The following is a 15,115-nucleotide window of genomic DNA, read 5'->3' on the forward strand; positions in this document are numbered from 1 at the left end:
TTTTTCAGGTAAAGGCAAGGCTCCCATGTACGGTTGACGGTGGCATCGTGATCAGAGACTGTGGCGCGGGCATAGGATAGTTGCATATTTAATTCCTAGTCTTGGTTAGGATAGGGCGTTTGCATTTCATTCATTTATATTAATTAATTTGTAATCGTTTTATTTTATCTTTTTGAACTCCAGCACGATGTTTGAAACACGCAAGTCCGGCAGTGTTTTCCAATGTTTTAATGTATTCTGAAGTTTTAAATTTTTCCGCTAATAAAGATGAGCATGCTTAGATTTTATTCTGCATTAGAGATGAGCATGAGACGTTAGTGGCGACTCAGATATGTAGAAATTTAGGGTCGTTACAATAAATAATGGGGGAATAGTGAGTGAATCTCATTATCCATGGCAGGAGTGAGAACAAAAGAAATAAGTAAAATATTTTAGGTTAGGTTATAGGAACATTTCTTTTTGTTATATTTTTTATTTTATTTTGAAAAAATGACATTTAATTTATGATAATAGGACAGACCGAAAATTAAAATTAATTCTTTACAAATGATATGATAGACCACTAATAACTTGAATTTAGTGATTCCAAACCATCCCAAAATGAATTTATAAATTTTGAAAATTATTAGAGATGAAAATTTGAAATTAGGAATATTTTTTATAGTAAAACTAATTTATTCGGTGTAATCTTAACTAACTCTAGGTTGATTAAATGTGATGGAAAGATGTATTAGTGGACATGTAAATAAATTATGGCTGTCACATGCAGTGTTAGTAGTTGGATTTGGAAAGAGGACAACCGATAAAAATATTGGATAATAAAAAAGAGAAGGCTGACAATGACAATGGTTTTGCAAAAATCAGTCAAAACATTGTCGATAGGTTCAAAGCATCGGATAGAGAGATTATCTTACCTCATACTTTTAAGGAGTAAGTTCGTATGAGTGATTATTTTTTCTTTCCAAATCTATGTGTGATTGTCAATTTTTTTTTTCTTGGAAACTTTGCAAATGGTTGACACTTAACGGCAGTAATTTATCTGCATTCCAATCAAGTGTCACAAATAGATATCTATAAAGTATTAACTACCCAACCCGGTGTTTTTTCAATTTTTCTATTACAGTGTTACAATCTTTTTCTTGCGAACACCAATGATGTCCACTTGATACGATGACTTCCATTTTTTACTAGTTATTTTGTGGTAAGTGTTAACGAAAGGACTTCAAACTTGCAAAATTAGAAGTCTTTTTTCCCATAATTTTTCAGTAAATATGATTTAAAGAAATTACACGGAGATAATTTTCCTCAATGGATCTTCCTCTCACCGGATTCCTTTTCTTTTTATGTTTCTCCTACTAGATCATTATTATTGTGTTCTATCATTTAAAATGATGGTACACGTGATAGAAAATGTATGTATATTTTTACTCTACCTTACTAAGCTTTCTAACCTCTTATTAAACCTTCCTATCCTAACAGCTTGTTAAACCTCTCCCTATTATGACTAGAGTACAAACTTTGAGTTGGTAAAAATTAAAGGCTAACCATGAAGCTATCACGGGTATCTTGTATTACGTCAATTTTGATGCCAAACAAATTGTAACAAGTTTCCAACAACTTTTGAAGCTAAAGTTTTAATTGGGATTTGTTATATTATAGAGGTATATTTATGCCGAACAAAACACTTTAGTTGAGCATGTTACACTTATTTTAATAATATTTTTACATAACCTTAGGATTGGTTATATTATAGAGGTATATTTATGCTGAACAAAACACTTTAGTTGAGCATGTTACACTTATTTTAGTAATGTTTTTACATCTAATAGACACTCTTTTTTCACTCTTTAATGTTTGCTTAAATTCATATTAACCATGTTTAATGTTTACTTTTTTTTTGTTTTTGTTTTGTTTTTTTTTCTTTCATATGTGTCGATGTTGTTTGATGGGTAACAAACAAAGAGAAAATTTGGGTTTGGAATCTGTAGTAAAATTGTATAACTTTATACCACTAACATATGAACACTCTCAATAATTATAAAGTGACCTAAAAAAATAATATTTTATTATTTATATAAATTTTGAGAAGTTGATCTTTAAATTTATTTATTTCAAAGCCATTTTTTATTTATTTAATATATATAAAATAAATTAAGAGTGTGGTTGGAAAGTTTATGTTACTTCATTTCCTTGTTTATTAATGAATAAAAAACTAAAAACTTGTAGATTTGGAGAAACACGTATCACTCTCATTTGATGAAGAGTTAGATATAAGTTTTTATTTATTTAATTTGGTTTGTTTCATTTTTTTCTTCTCATTTTTATATATTTTAGGCCTAAACTAATAAAATGTGAATTGTGTACAAATAAAAAAAATTCTTAAATTTATAAAAGTTTCACTAATACACTTTCACTAATAAAGTGTCACATACCGCTTTCGTCTTGGTTCTTCCCCAAACCACATCTTACAGAGACAGGGTATTGCTAGGATACAATTTGTAATGACCCATGTCTAGGATTCAAAAACTGAATTTGGCATCTGGTGTCCCCGACGTTTCCTAGCATCCCTTACATGGTCACATTACTCCTCACCTTTTAAGAGTAAAAATTTATTGCCACAAACCAACATGAGTCCTTCCAGCATGGTTTACGTCACTCACATGCAAATTTACAAGTGGTAGGGGTGTACCTCGGTCAGGTTGGGTTGATGAAAATTTTTTTTTGGACCAACCCAAAAATTTCACAACTCAACTCTCTATTTTGAGGTTGGATTATTTTTAAACAAATTTTATTTACCCAATTTTAAATTAAAAAAATTGGGTCCGAAGTTATAGCTTATTATTGGCAAGATAGAGAGGAGACTCACAAGTGGTAGGGGTGTACCTCGGTTGGATTGTCCTTATTTTATTTTTTTTATATATATATTTTTATTTTCTAATATTTTTAGGTTGGACATTTCTGAATACCGTTTGCAGTAAGATAGGGAAACAGTTAATTTTTTTTATTATTATTATAATATTATAATCCTAACTATTTTTTTCTGCTGCTGGGCTATTTATTAATTTATTATATTTTGTAAAATAACCTCCAATTTATGAGGGGAGGGGTACACCCTATGAAAATAAATTTTAGAAGGATAAAATATAGATACTTTGAATTTAATACTTCTAATACTATAAGTCTGGGTGAGTATCACATATTACGACAAATATTCCATTTTATAACTTTAAACGAAAATTTCAAATAATTTGGTACATTGTTTTATATTATAATATTATAATTTTTTTTTTTGTTCAAATAGATTGTTGTGGTTGCAGTATCAGTTGAATCGTATATAACATAAAATTTAGAAATCAAAATGAAAATGTGTTTTAGTCGTCACAACAACAATTAATTGATTCCTTAAGTTTAAGTGAATAAGATTCTCGAGGATGTTACCTTTGTCATATCAACCAAACTTTTAAATGAGTAAAAGGAAGAAAAACCCATTAGAAAGAGAAAATGCAATCAAATGACGACCCGAGAAGAGATAGTAGGAGAAGCTGATTACTCATACATGGGCGGGAAAGAATGCAAAATATTTTAATTTTTGTTTGTGTGATTTTTTTTTGTTGTTATTTATTAATTTATTATATTTTGTAAAATGTCCTTTAATTTATTGAAACCTAGATACTTTGAGTTAGATTCTTCTAATAGGATAAGTCTTAGGTAACTCTCACATTACAAAAATATTCTATTTTATAATTTTAAACTAAAAATTCCAAATAATAGTTAAATTAATTAATTTAATTGTTTTTGTAATCTTAAAAATGTTTAATCCTTGTTTAAATGTGTTTAGGGCCTGTCCTAAAGTCGACCATTCTTGCTTGTTAACGTAGAACTTATCAAGTAATCTTCCCGATCCCTTCTTCTACCGCTATTCTTGTCATTCTTGCTGTTAACGCAAAACTTGATTATTAGGTAATCTTCCGGATCCCTCCTTCTACTACTGTCATTCTTGTAAACGCATGACTTCTATTAGGTAATCTTCCGGATCCCTTCTCATACTACCATTCTTGTATAATATTATAATCCTAATCTAGGGAGTACTTCGAAATCCTAATCTAGGGAGTACTTCGACATCAAAGAGGTTGTAAGTATAAAGAGTTCATTTCTTTTTTTATTGTATGAGCTATTGAACTTTTATACGATTTAGAAATGAGGATGAGATTTATTTCAGGGTTCACCCAACAACTAGTTGTTGGGTTAAACTTACCAAAATGTCCAAAATCAAGAATGTTATAGCAACAAAGCATTCAATTGTAAATGATGGGAGGATGGTAGGTGGAGCAATGATGGGAGGATGCTAGGTGGAGCTTATTATCATGCGGAGGGAGAACCAGAAAATAACCAAGGTAAAATATTTTTAAAATATTTTAGTTTAGGTGTATTTTTTAATTTATTTTGTAAAATAACATCTAATTTATGATGGTAGGTCAGGCCGAAAATGAAAATCAATTAGCTGACTTAATTGAGTGATTCAAAACCATCCACAATAGGGCTATAAAAATACAAACCAATTTATAAATTATGAAAATTATCCAAAATTTTAAATTAGGAATTTGTAATCTTAACTAACTTTTTAACTAACTTTTTAAGTTATAAATGTTGTATAAAATATATTACCACCCTTTAAGATGATGTAAATAAAGCGTCAGTGATGTAAATAAACGGTCAGTGCTCCTTCACATTGTTAGTTGTTGGATTTGGAAAAGAGAACAACTGATAAAAATATTAGATAATAAAAAACTCACGTGCAGAAGCTGTTAAAACATTGTCGATACAAGAAGGTTCGAAGCATCGGTTAGAGAGATTATCCTACCTCATACTTTCTTTTTCTTTTTTAATGGTATATATTAATTCATATTTTTGCCTTTTTTTTTTTTTTTTTTTTNTATTGTCAATTTTTATTTATTTATTTTATTTTATCTGCATTCGAATCAGGTGCCACCTTAGAACTTAAGGTATCTATCCAGTATTAACATACCTTTAAAATTTTATATCTCACTTTTTTTGGTCGGGTAGGAGTTGTTGATGTCAGACACCCATTAGGAGTAGCGACCGTCACGACAGCACTATGTCAAACATAATGATCGTTCCTCTACCTAGTAGTTAGTGTACGCGTCTGTATTGTCATGAACGAATAGGATGAGCGCCATGAAGGAAAAAAAAAGTCAAAGTCAAAGAGGGCAAATAGGTAAGTTTGCCCCTCCAATCCAATAGGGTCTAAGTAAAACTCTAGCAAATAATAGGAGAAAAAAAAAAGAGAGTGAGAGAGTTAAGAGAACCGAGAGAAGAAAAAAAGAAACTTGGTAAAATGACCGAACATTCTATTTTCATAAATGATTTTTGATTCATTAAAATAAAAATATCTCTAAAATAAATTAAACAATATTAAATTTAAAAATTGTGAATCCTTTCCCTCCAAAAAAGGTAAATAACACTAAATAAATACATTAATATTTAATGTTATTAAGGTATGTAATTTACGTTTTATCGTATTTAATTTCTTTTTCTAAATAATTGAATATTTTAATAAAATATAATAAAATTACTAATTAATTTGGATAAGCATATAAGGAAATTATTGATATAGATTACGAGTCAATTTTAGATAAGCAAAGGAAATTATTGACCAATAATAATCCTAATTAAATAATTGAATATTTTAATAAAATATAATAAAATTACTAATTAATTTAGATAAGCATATAAGGAAATTATTGATATAGATTACGAGTCAATTTTAGATAAGCAAAGGAAATTATTGACCAATAATAATCCTAATTAAATAATTGAATATTTTAATAAAATATAATAAAATTACTAATTAATTTAGATAAGCATATAAGGAAATTATTGATATAGATTACGAGTTAATTTTAGATAAGCAAGGGAAATTATTGACCAATAATAATCCTAATTAAATAATTGAATATTTTAATAAAATATAATAAAATTACTAATTAATTTAGATAAGCATATAAGAAATAAATATTAGGATTAGGGTTTAGTTTGTGTTTCATTGCAGCTCCAATCGTCTTGGCCGATCCCTACTTGTGCGATCCCTACTTGTGCTGGCTGAGGTAATCTTCTCCTATTTCTCTTCACTTCTCCGATTTTCTTTGATTCTTAGATTGATTTTGATTAGTGAGTTGTTTCATTACAATTCATTATTTCATTGTTTTTTTTTATTAGATTTTGAACTCGATTCAATACGTTAATCTTCAAATGACACCTACCTACTGTCCAAGCAAACCAACCAAATAATCCCTATGACTTAGATTATGACTCAGATGACGACGAATTGACTCCGGAAGAATTGAGGCGATACAATGAAGCCGCACTTGCGTCCGACGACGTACTATTCTTTTCAATTCTCCTTACTAGTTTCCTACTTTTATTCTCACAATATTATTTTGTAATATTATCATATGCCACAGGGTTTTGATGTACCCACCTTACGGGATAGTTCTGAAGTTGGTCTCATTGTACCTGTAATAGAGCAATTACTATCTACACCATATCTTCGAGAATTAGCGCAGAAGGCTATTAGTGAGTACAATATCGAAAATGTATGTATATATGTAACTTTGCATTTGTATTTTCTTCTATCAATAACTTTCCTAACCTCTTATTAAACCTTCCTAATGTATGTATGTAACTTTGCATTTGTATTTTCTTCTATCAATAACCTTCCTAACCTCTTATTAAACCTTCCTAACTTTGCATTTGTATTTTCTTCTAGAAAAATTACTCGAACACACTAAACTCAATCACCCATTTTCAAAATCCAGATGCAAGCACTCCTTGCAGATGCACCTCCTCGTCCTAGCATCGCCTTCACCTATGTCCTTTCAAAATCTAGATGCAAGCACTCCTTGCAGATGCACCTCCTCGTCCTAGCATCGCCTTCACCTATGTCCCTCGCCACAATCTTTGCCCTGGGCATTGCTTATGCATCTCCTTGCCGCCAGTCCTCGAGTCCTCGCACGTGCCCACGTTATTATCCACACTCCTTGCATTCGACCATTGCCTTTAGACATAGACGCATCTCTTCACCCTCGCCCTCATTGACAACTCGACAGCCCAAAAATAGTGACAACTCGTATACACTCCTAATTAAAGTGTATGTATGAATTTCTTGTTCCAAACTAACCAAACTTTTATTTAACCTAAATGAAATGGAATGTACAATAAATACTAAGAAGAAAGGACTTATAATTTTATTAAGATAAAATAGGGCATATTATATATAGCAAAAATATCTTGCAATTTGGTTATTAAAAAAAAAAAAGCATTAGATGCGGGATGGGCCAGACAACCTTGTATAGAGACGCCTTGGGTAAGGGCTTAGAATGCGTGCTTATGCAGAAGCGTAAGACAATAGCTTACGCTTTTAGGCAACTCAACGAGTACGGACGAAATTACCTTACCCATGACCTTGAATTAGCAGCAACAATGTTTGCCTTGGAGACGTGGCAACATTACGAGCATGGAGAAAAATCGACATTTAAGGCGAAACTTCTTGAAATGTAAGTTAAGACGAGATTTAAAGGAAAATAAAAAAAGAAGACAGAAATCCAATGGAGTACCAGAATGGTAGAATACGCTGGAAAGTCTACTTGAGGTAACAATATGGATGTTCGGCTCCGACAGGTCCTGGAACTTAGGGCTCCGATCCTTGACAGCAGCGGCGGAAGAATGAGGTGAATTTTCTAAGGAAGATGAACGGCTTCTATGAGCAAAATCGATAAACAGAGCGAGAAAAATAAGAGAAAATAGATGGAAATGGCTCTGGATGTCACAACATTTGATAAATATATATACTGCAATGCAGGTAACAAGCCAACGAATCCGGATGAATTCGTTTATTTTAATACCAACCATAAAAATATTCCTTTTTTTCTCTTCTTTTATTCACAAACTAATAAAAATATCATTTAATATCAAACATATTCAATATTTGAAAATAGAATACCTTTAGATATTTTATTTTAGAAATACTTAACTTAAAAAAATATTTTATAAATTTCAAATATTCTACTAACCCGAGGACAGGACCCCTCGTCATGGTTGCCTTCAGATCTTCAAAGGCCATTTGACATTTATTTGACTACGACCAAGGGTGGTCTTTCTTCAGGAGCTCTGTTAATGGGCCATTTGACATTTATTTGACCACGACCAAGGGTGGTCTTTCTTCAGGAGCTCTGTTAATCGGGCGGCTCGCCGTGAAAACCCTTCGACGAATCGCCTATAGTAGTTTGCTAATCCTAGGAAGGATCGCACATCGGATACGGAAGTAGGAATTTTCCACTCTTGGATAGCTTTTATCTTGTCGCTATCCATGCCGATTTGTCTACAACTGATGACATGTCCAAGGAAGTTGATGCATGTTTGTGCGAAGACACATTTTTCTTTCTTGACGTACAACTGATTCTACGGCAGCTTGTCAAACACCAGCTTCAAGTGCACCTTGTGTTCCTCTAGGGTTGTGCTGTATACAACTATGTCGTCGAAGTATACTATGACGAACTGATCCAAGTATTCGTAGAAAACCCGGTTCATTAACGTGCAAAACGTAGCTGGGACGTTTGTCAAGCCAAAGGGCATTACCAGGAACTCAAAGGCCCCATATCTTGTTATGCACGTCGTCTTGGACTCGTCCCCTTCGGCAATACGTACTTGGTACTACCCTGATCGTAAGTTCAACTTCGTGAAGTACTTGGCCCCGTGAAGTTGGTCAAACAAGTTGAATATTATCGGTAGTGTGTATTTGTTGCGTACTGTCACCTTGTTTAAGGCTCTATAATCTATGCACAGACGCAACGTCCCATCCTTCTTTTTCTGGAATAGTACGGGGGCTCCGTAAGGTGCTTTTGTCGGGCGAATGAATCCTGCCGTCAACAACTCATCTAATTGTTTCCGCAATTTGGCTAGCTTAGGGGGAGCCATCCGGTAGGCGTTCTTCGCTGGGGGTTTAACCCCAGGGAGGAGTTCAATTTCGTGATCAATGCCTCGATGGGGTGGTAATTTTTGTGGTAAGCTCTATGGCATTATGTCAGCATAACTGTTTAGTACCTCCTTGATTTCGTTTGGAATAGTTTCCTCAGTGGTCACTTCTTCCATCAGTGGAATAGCCATAAATGTAGCTTCCTCTCGTGCGAGTCCTGTTTTCAATTGTATGGTCGAGATCATTCTAAGATTACCTGGTTGCTTGATGCTTGCAGGTATTACTGTGGGATTGCGGTCGGTGATCACCAAGTATTTCGCCAGTGTCATTGAGATAACTTTGTGTTCTAAGAGGAACTCGATCCCAAGTACCACGTCAAAGTCGTCCATGCGAACCACGACAAGGTCTAACTCTCCTGTCCAAGCCTCTAATTTGAAGGGGACTCTTTTGGAAACTCCCACAATACACAAGGTCTCGGAGTTGACAGCTTTCATTTTTTCAGGGTCCTTTTCTATGGTGAGTCCCAATCTTCGTGCTTCTTGATCGGCGATGAAGTTGTGGGTCGCTCTTGAGTCTATCAAGGTGCTCTTGCTTGGTCGAGAGTTTATTGTCGCATCCACAAACATGAGCCCTTTCTCTATTATCTCCTTCGGGTCGACCTTCCGTTGGAGGGCTGGAAGAATTTGAGCGCGCCCATTCGGGGTTGTCTTGATCTTTCTTCTTGTCTAGCATAGTCTCAACTCTTGTGTCGTTGCTCTCTTGAATGGACACTTGGAGTGCACTGAGAGAGGCTCGATGAGGACAGTAGGACACTTTGTGGGGGCCTCTACACAACAGGCATTGTAAAGGTGTCGTCGGGTGGTTCCTTTGAGGGTAAGGTCCTCGAGATGTCCCCGCTTGGTTGTTATGAAGAGGTCTATCTGTCCACCCGCTTGGTCTGTTGTTACTTCCATTTGGCCTATTGGGGCTTCCATTTCGATGACCTAGCGGTTTATATGTTTTGCCCCCAGTGTTTGGGGCCTGTGTTGTTTTTCTTTGGTAACCCGCTTCGTTCCCATAGTCTAGGAGTCTCTCGGCGCTGGCAATTGCGGTAGCTAGGTCTTGGATCTTTTTCTCGTGTACCTTTGTTTTGGTCCACGGTTGTAACCCATTTAGAAAGAAGAACACCCTGCCCTTGCCATTGTTTATAATTAACAATTGTTTTAGTTTTTTTAATAAAAATATATTTGATTGAATAAGATTTTTTTTTTTTTTTTTTTTTTTTTTTTTTTTTTTTTTTTTTTTTTTTTTTTTTTNATTTTAAAATTACATTATTGTATGAAATTAATCAAAAAAAATCAGAGAAAAAAAATAATATGAAAAAAAAAACCATTATAAAGAATTTTTTTTTTCATCGACTTCATAGATCTTAGTTACACGCAATCTGAAAGAGGAGAATTGAACTCGGCTTCCGTTACGTCATTAGTTGGGATTCTTTCTTCATCGACTCTGTCAATGGCTTCGTAGCTTTGTAGGTAAGATGATTAAAACCTCTAATTTTTTTTTGTTTCGTCATGTATGTGAATGAGTTAAGTTTGATTGATCGTCCATTACACCCACGATTGAGACTGAATGAAGAGTTGCAAGATCCCATATTGATTGGGGAGGAGAACGAAACACCCTTTATCATGTGATAACCTCTCCCTAGCAGACGCGTTTTAAAAATCTTGAGGGGAAGTCTGAGAGAGAAAGTCCGAAGAGGGCAATATATGCTAGGGACGAATCTAGGCTGTTACTATATGCTAGTTACCGTTAATAAGTTTGTTCAAGGTGAAACCAAGGTGAAACCAATAAATAGCTAACCATTTAATTTGCGAGTTAAATGAATGGTAATGATAGTCATGAATTGGATAGGCCTCATCATAGTGAGCTTAATTGAACAACAAGTTGCTATATTAGATATATTAGACAATAAATTGGAAGGTTTATTATTTTCTAATTCATGAAACTTAATGAGAGAAAATAGATTGTGACTAAGCTTTCTCACTAGTTGCCATTGGAATACAATTATAGAAGGAAATACAAAAGACACAAAATAGGAAGATGAGCTAACACTTGAGAATGACCCCTTGTGACCAAACAACTCTCAAATGCTCCCCACCTCAATTCCAACCTACCAACACCTAAAAAAAAAAAAAAAAGGAAAAAAAAGAAGGAAAAGGGGGAAAACAAAGAAAAGGGTAAGTATAAAAATAAAACTCAATAAGCAATCTACTCATAGGCTCTTATGGCATCCTCATCCTGGTAGGTCTTATATTTATATAGTTTGCTATTCTCTTGCGGTGAATGTCCAACGCCTTGGATTGAGGTGCTACTTCATAAAGTTTTGATTGGGCAGTAAGGTGTCTTCTAGTCTAAACCTCATTTATGGGAGGTTAGTTGGCGGACCCTCCCACGGGATCATAGAGTCACCAGAGTTTGGGGGAAGCGACCCTTGTGTGCCGGCCAACTATTGGATTAACCTACATGATCCCATGCACCCATCTCAAGAATAGTTTTACATCTAAGTGGTCTTGTTCAAGAAACATTTGACAATTTTCACAAAGTTGGGACACCTAATTGCATACTCTAGCTGACCTATACCTGGCTCGATAGTACAGTATCGGGTTAAAAACTCGATGGTATGGGTACTGGAGTGGAAACGGTAGCGGAGACCCTATTAACACCATACATATTGCCAACAACTTGAAAAAGTTACCTTTGTTATTCTTAGATATTGTGGAAGCCTACTGGGTTCTTAAGGGCATCTAGACAATTTAAATCTTGTCTTTCGTTTTCAAGATGTTTAGGACTAACTGCTCGAGTTATGTCATAGCTCGATACTAGGCTTCTGCTGATGATCTGGACACATTAGTTTAGACTTCCAAGAAATAATTAAATTTTCGAGGAAAATGCAGAACCCAGAAATAGACTGTCTTGAAGTTCGACAACCACCCCAGTCAGAATCGCAATATGCTTGTAATCTTAAATTGTTTTCAGATGGTAGTAGGAGTCCTTGACCAAGAGTACCTTTGATGTATCTCAGAACCTGAAGAGCTGCCTCACAATGTGGTTTTCTTGGTTCATGCATAAATTGACTAAGCATACGAACTGAATAAACTATGCCTTGAGTCTTAGTCATTTTTTACTATGCCTTCAAGGAGGCTCGGCTCCTTTTCTTTTGGAGTCTTTTGTTCGACAATTGACTAAGCACGACTAAGTTTAGGGCATGGCTCTGATACCATTGTGGAGAGGTGGATTAAATCTAAGCACGCTCATGGAGGTGGAAGGACATGCGCCGACCCTACGTTAATTGAAGGAAAATCAATGAGGCAACATTTTGCGAGACTTGAAGGTGTGCTTTTGGAGGACACATGCCACACCAAGAAAGAATAAGAAAATACTAATGCCTTACGTCGCCTGGACTCGAAGCCAAGAACACTTGTGTCGTGAGTGGGGTGCGTGTCAAGTAGTGAAATTGTTTTTGGGAGTTTAAGTTAAATTATGCTTAAATTGAGGGCCAATAGCGACTGGCCGTGGTATTTGCACGTGAGCCCATTGCGAGTGAAATCACGCTTAGAAGCCTTTCCAGCCACGCATGGGGCGCGTGAAGGTGTGTGGAAGGTGATCTTTTGACTATTTTACACCCATACTAATCCTTAAAAGACTTGAATTATGACCATCTAGTGAAATTTTTTAAGATTTAGAGAACCGAAAATGACATACCAGAAGAGTGAGCTGTCTTTCTACTCAACATTTCGGCCACTATGTTAGCTTTACATGGGTGATAAAGGATCTTTGTATCATAATCCTTCGCAAACTCCAACTATCTCCTCTGTCCCATGTTCAACTCTTTCTACCTGAATAAGATACTTGAGGCTCTTATGGTTTTACCACCTGTACCTTTCCACCATACAAGTAACGTCACCATATTTTTAACGTGAACACCACAATTGCTAACTCCAAATCGATGGTTAGGTAGTTACGCTCATATTTTTTAAGCTATTAGGAGCCATATACAATCACTTCTTCATTAACACCAACACGCAACCCCAATCCTTTTCTCGAGGCATCGTTGTACACCATGCTTGAACCATAAAATAGTGCTAGCATCAGCGCATACACCAAAAACTCCTTAATCTCTTGAAAAATCTATTCATGTGTCATAGTCCAAAGAAAGACTTACCTTCTTAGTTAACTTTGTCAAGGTTTGAATAAGTCCTAGAAAGAAACCTTCCGTCGTAGTTCGCTAACTCAAAAAAACTTCTAAGTTCTCGGACTGAGGATGGTTTGGGTTATCTCATGATTGCCTCTATCCGACCCAGTAAATCCCCGGCTGAGTTATCTCATGATTGCCTCTAACAAACTTGCAGAAAATTATGGGCTGAGGTTGGTCTCCGTTATCTCATGATTGCCCCGAAATGTTCCATGATTACTAACTTTTCAACATCCCATGATTTTAACCAAGTCGAGCTTGTTGACTTACTAACTTCTCAATGCACGATTCCCACATCCATGATTTTAACCATGTCGAGTTTATTGACTCACATTCCTTACGTCAAAACACACAACGATTGCAAGGACTACTTTTCGTGAGGACAACAAAAAATATTGGCAAAACAAATATTTGTCGACGTATTAGCACTATTCATGTACTATATATTCTTCAGGTTATTTATTCAATATTATCCTCTCACATACATGAAAACTATGGTTCAAGATTACATTAATAACCTTGATTTTTTTTTTTTTTAAAATAAATATTATTAGTTTAAGTAGAGGAGAACGGTTATAATCTTACCAAGAAGAGAGTAAAGTTATGACTCTCATGTGTAGTCAGTCAAGGTTAACACGAGAGTGGCACATGGAGCAAGACGGTGTATTGTCTAAAAAAGTGCATGATAACTAAGCCAAGTTTGTGATTGGGTTTAGAGAGAAAAAAGCTTAACCTATTCTGTCTATTTTTGTTCGTTTTTCTTTTAATAGCGTTTTACTTAAAATTCTAACGTGAAAGCTATTCAAAGGAATATTTGTGAGTGTATAAATATGTGAACCCTCCCTACGGATTAATTGAGCAAAACAGACAGAAAAATCAAAATAAAAAATGGCATCTTCTAGTTTTCTTGCAGTCTTTAGGATTGTCCTCTTAGTACTGTTCTTCAATGGGATGGTGCCCATGCAAGCGGCTTCCCAAGACGACATCGTTTCCACCATCTGCAAGAAAACTAGAAACCCTTCTTTTTGCTTTAACGTGTTGAAATCTGCTGGCACTACAGACCTAAAAGGGCTGGCCACTTTCACCCTCAACCTCGCCCACGACAAGGTTGCTCAAACCCGTGCCCTCGCCCAGTCCCTGGCGTCCAAGGCAGTCGATCCCAAGCTTAAAGAGCGATATGCCACCTGTGCTGAACAGTATGACGATGCCGCCGGCGACATCGAGGATGGGAAGAACAACTTGGGGAAAGGTGACTACAATGGCGTCAACATTAAGGCGTCTGCAGCCATGACGGAGGCCGGCGATTGTCTGGACAGCTTCACGCAGCCGCCGAAGGACCCATCGGCGCTGTCTGGCAACGGGAAGACTGTGGAAGATATTTGTAGTATCATCTTGGTTATAGCCAATCTTCTTCTTGGGCGTGCCTAATTCATTTTTCTTCAACCTTTCTTCATTTTATCCTACAAACTTCTGTACTTGGAATGCCATGAATCAATAATATGTCTGTTTTGAATCCTATAAATTTGGACATCGACTCCTTTACATTTTAATAATCTGACTAATCTAGGGTCACTCTATAACTCTTAGTGCTCTCCAATTTTAAAGGTCTCTTAGTGCTCTCCAATTTTAAAGGTCTCTTAGTGCTCTCCAATTTTAAAGGTCTCTTAGTGCTCTCCAATTTTAAAGGTCTCTTAGTGCTCTCCAATTTTAAAGGTCTCTTAGTGCTCTCCAATTTTAAAGGTCTCTTAGTGCTCTCCAATTTTAAAGGTCTCTTAGTGCTCTCCAATTTTAAAGGTCTCTTAGTGCTCTCCAATTTTAAAGGTCTCTTAGTGCTCTCCAATTTTAAAGGTCTCTTAGTGCTCTCCAATTTTAAAGGTCTCTTAGTGCTC

General features: G+C 35.3%; 1 protein-coding gene across 1 annotated transcript; it reads left to right on the forward strand.

Annotated features, from left to right (window-relative positions):
• The first annotated feature begins 14,114 nt into the window (after positions 1-14,114).
• Positions 14,115-14,654, forward strand: LOC111784914 (pectinesterase inhibitor-like). The gene has a single exon (XM_023665435.1). It carries the CDS (start codon positions 14,115-14,117, stop codon positions 14,652-14,654), a length of 540 nt encoding a protein of 179 aa, XP_023521203.1.
• Positions 14,655-15,115: the final 461 nt, after the last annotated feature.

Source organism: Cucurbita pepo, unplaced genomic scaffold (assembly GCF_002806865.2).
Source record: "Cucurbita pepo subsp. pepo cultivar mu-cu-16 unplaced genomic scaffold, ASM280686v2 Cp4.1_scaffold000296, whole genome shotgun sequence".
Lineage (NCBI taxonomy): Eukaryota > Viridiplantae > Streptophyta > Magnoliopsida > Cucurbitales > Cucurbitaceae > Cucurbita > Cucurbita pepo.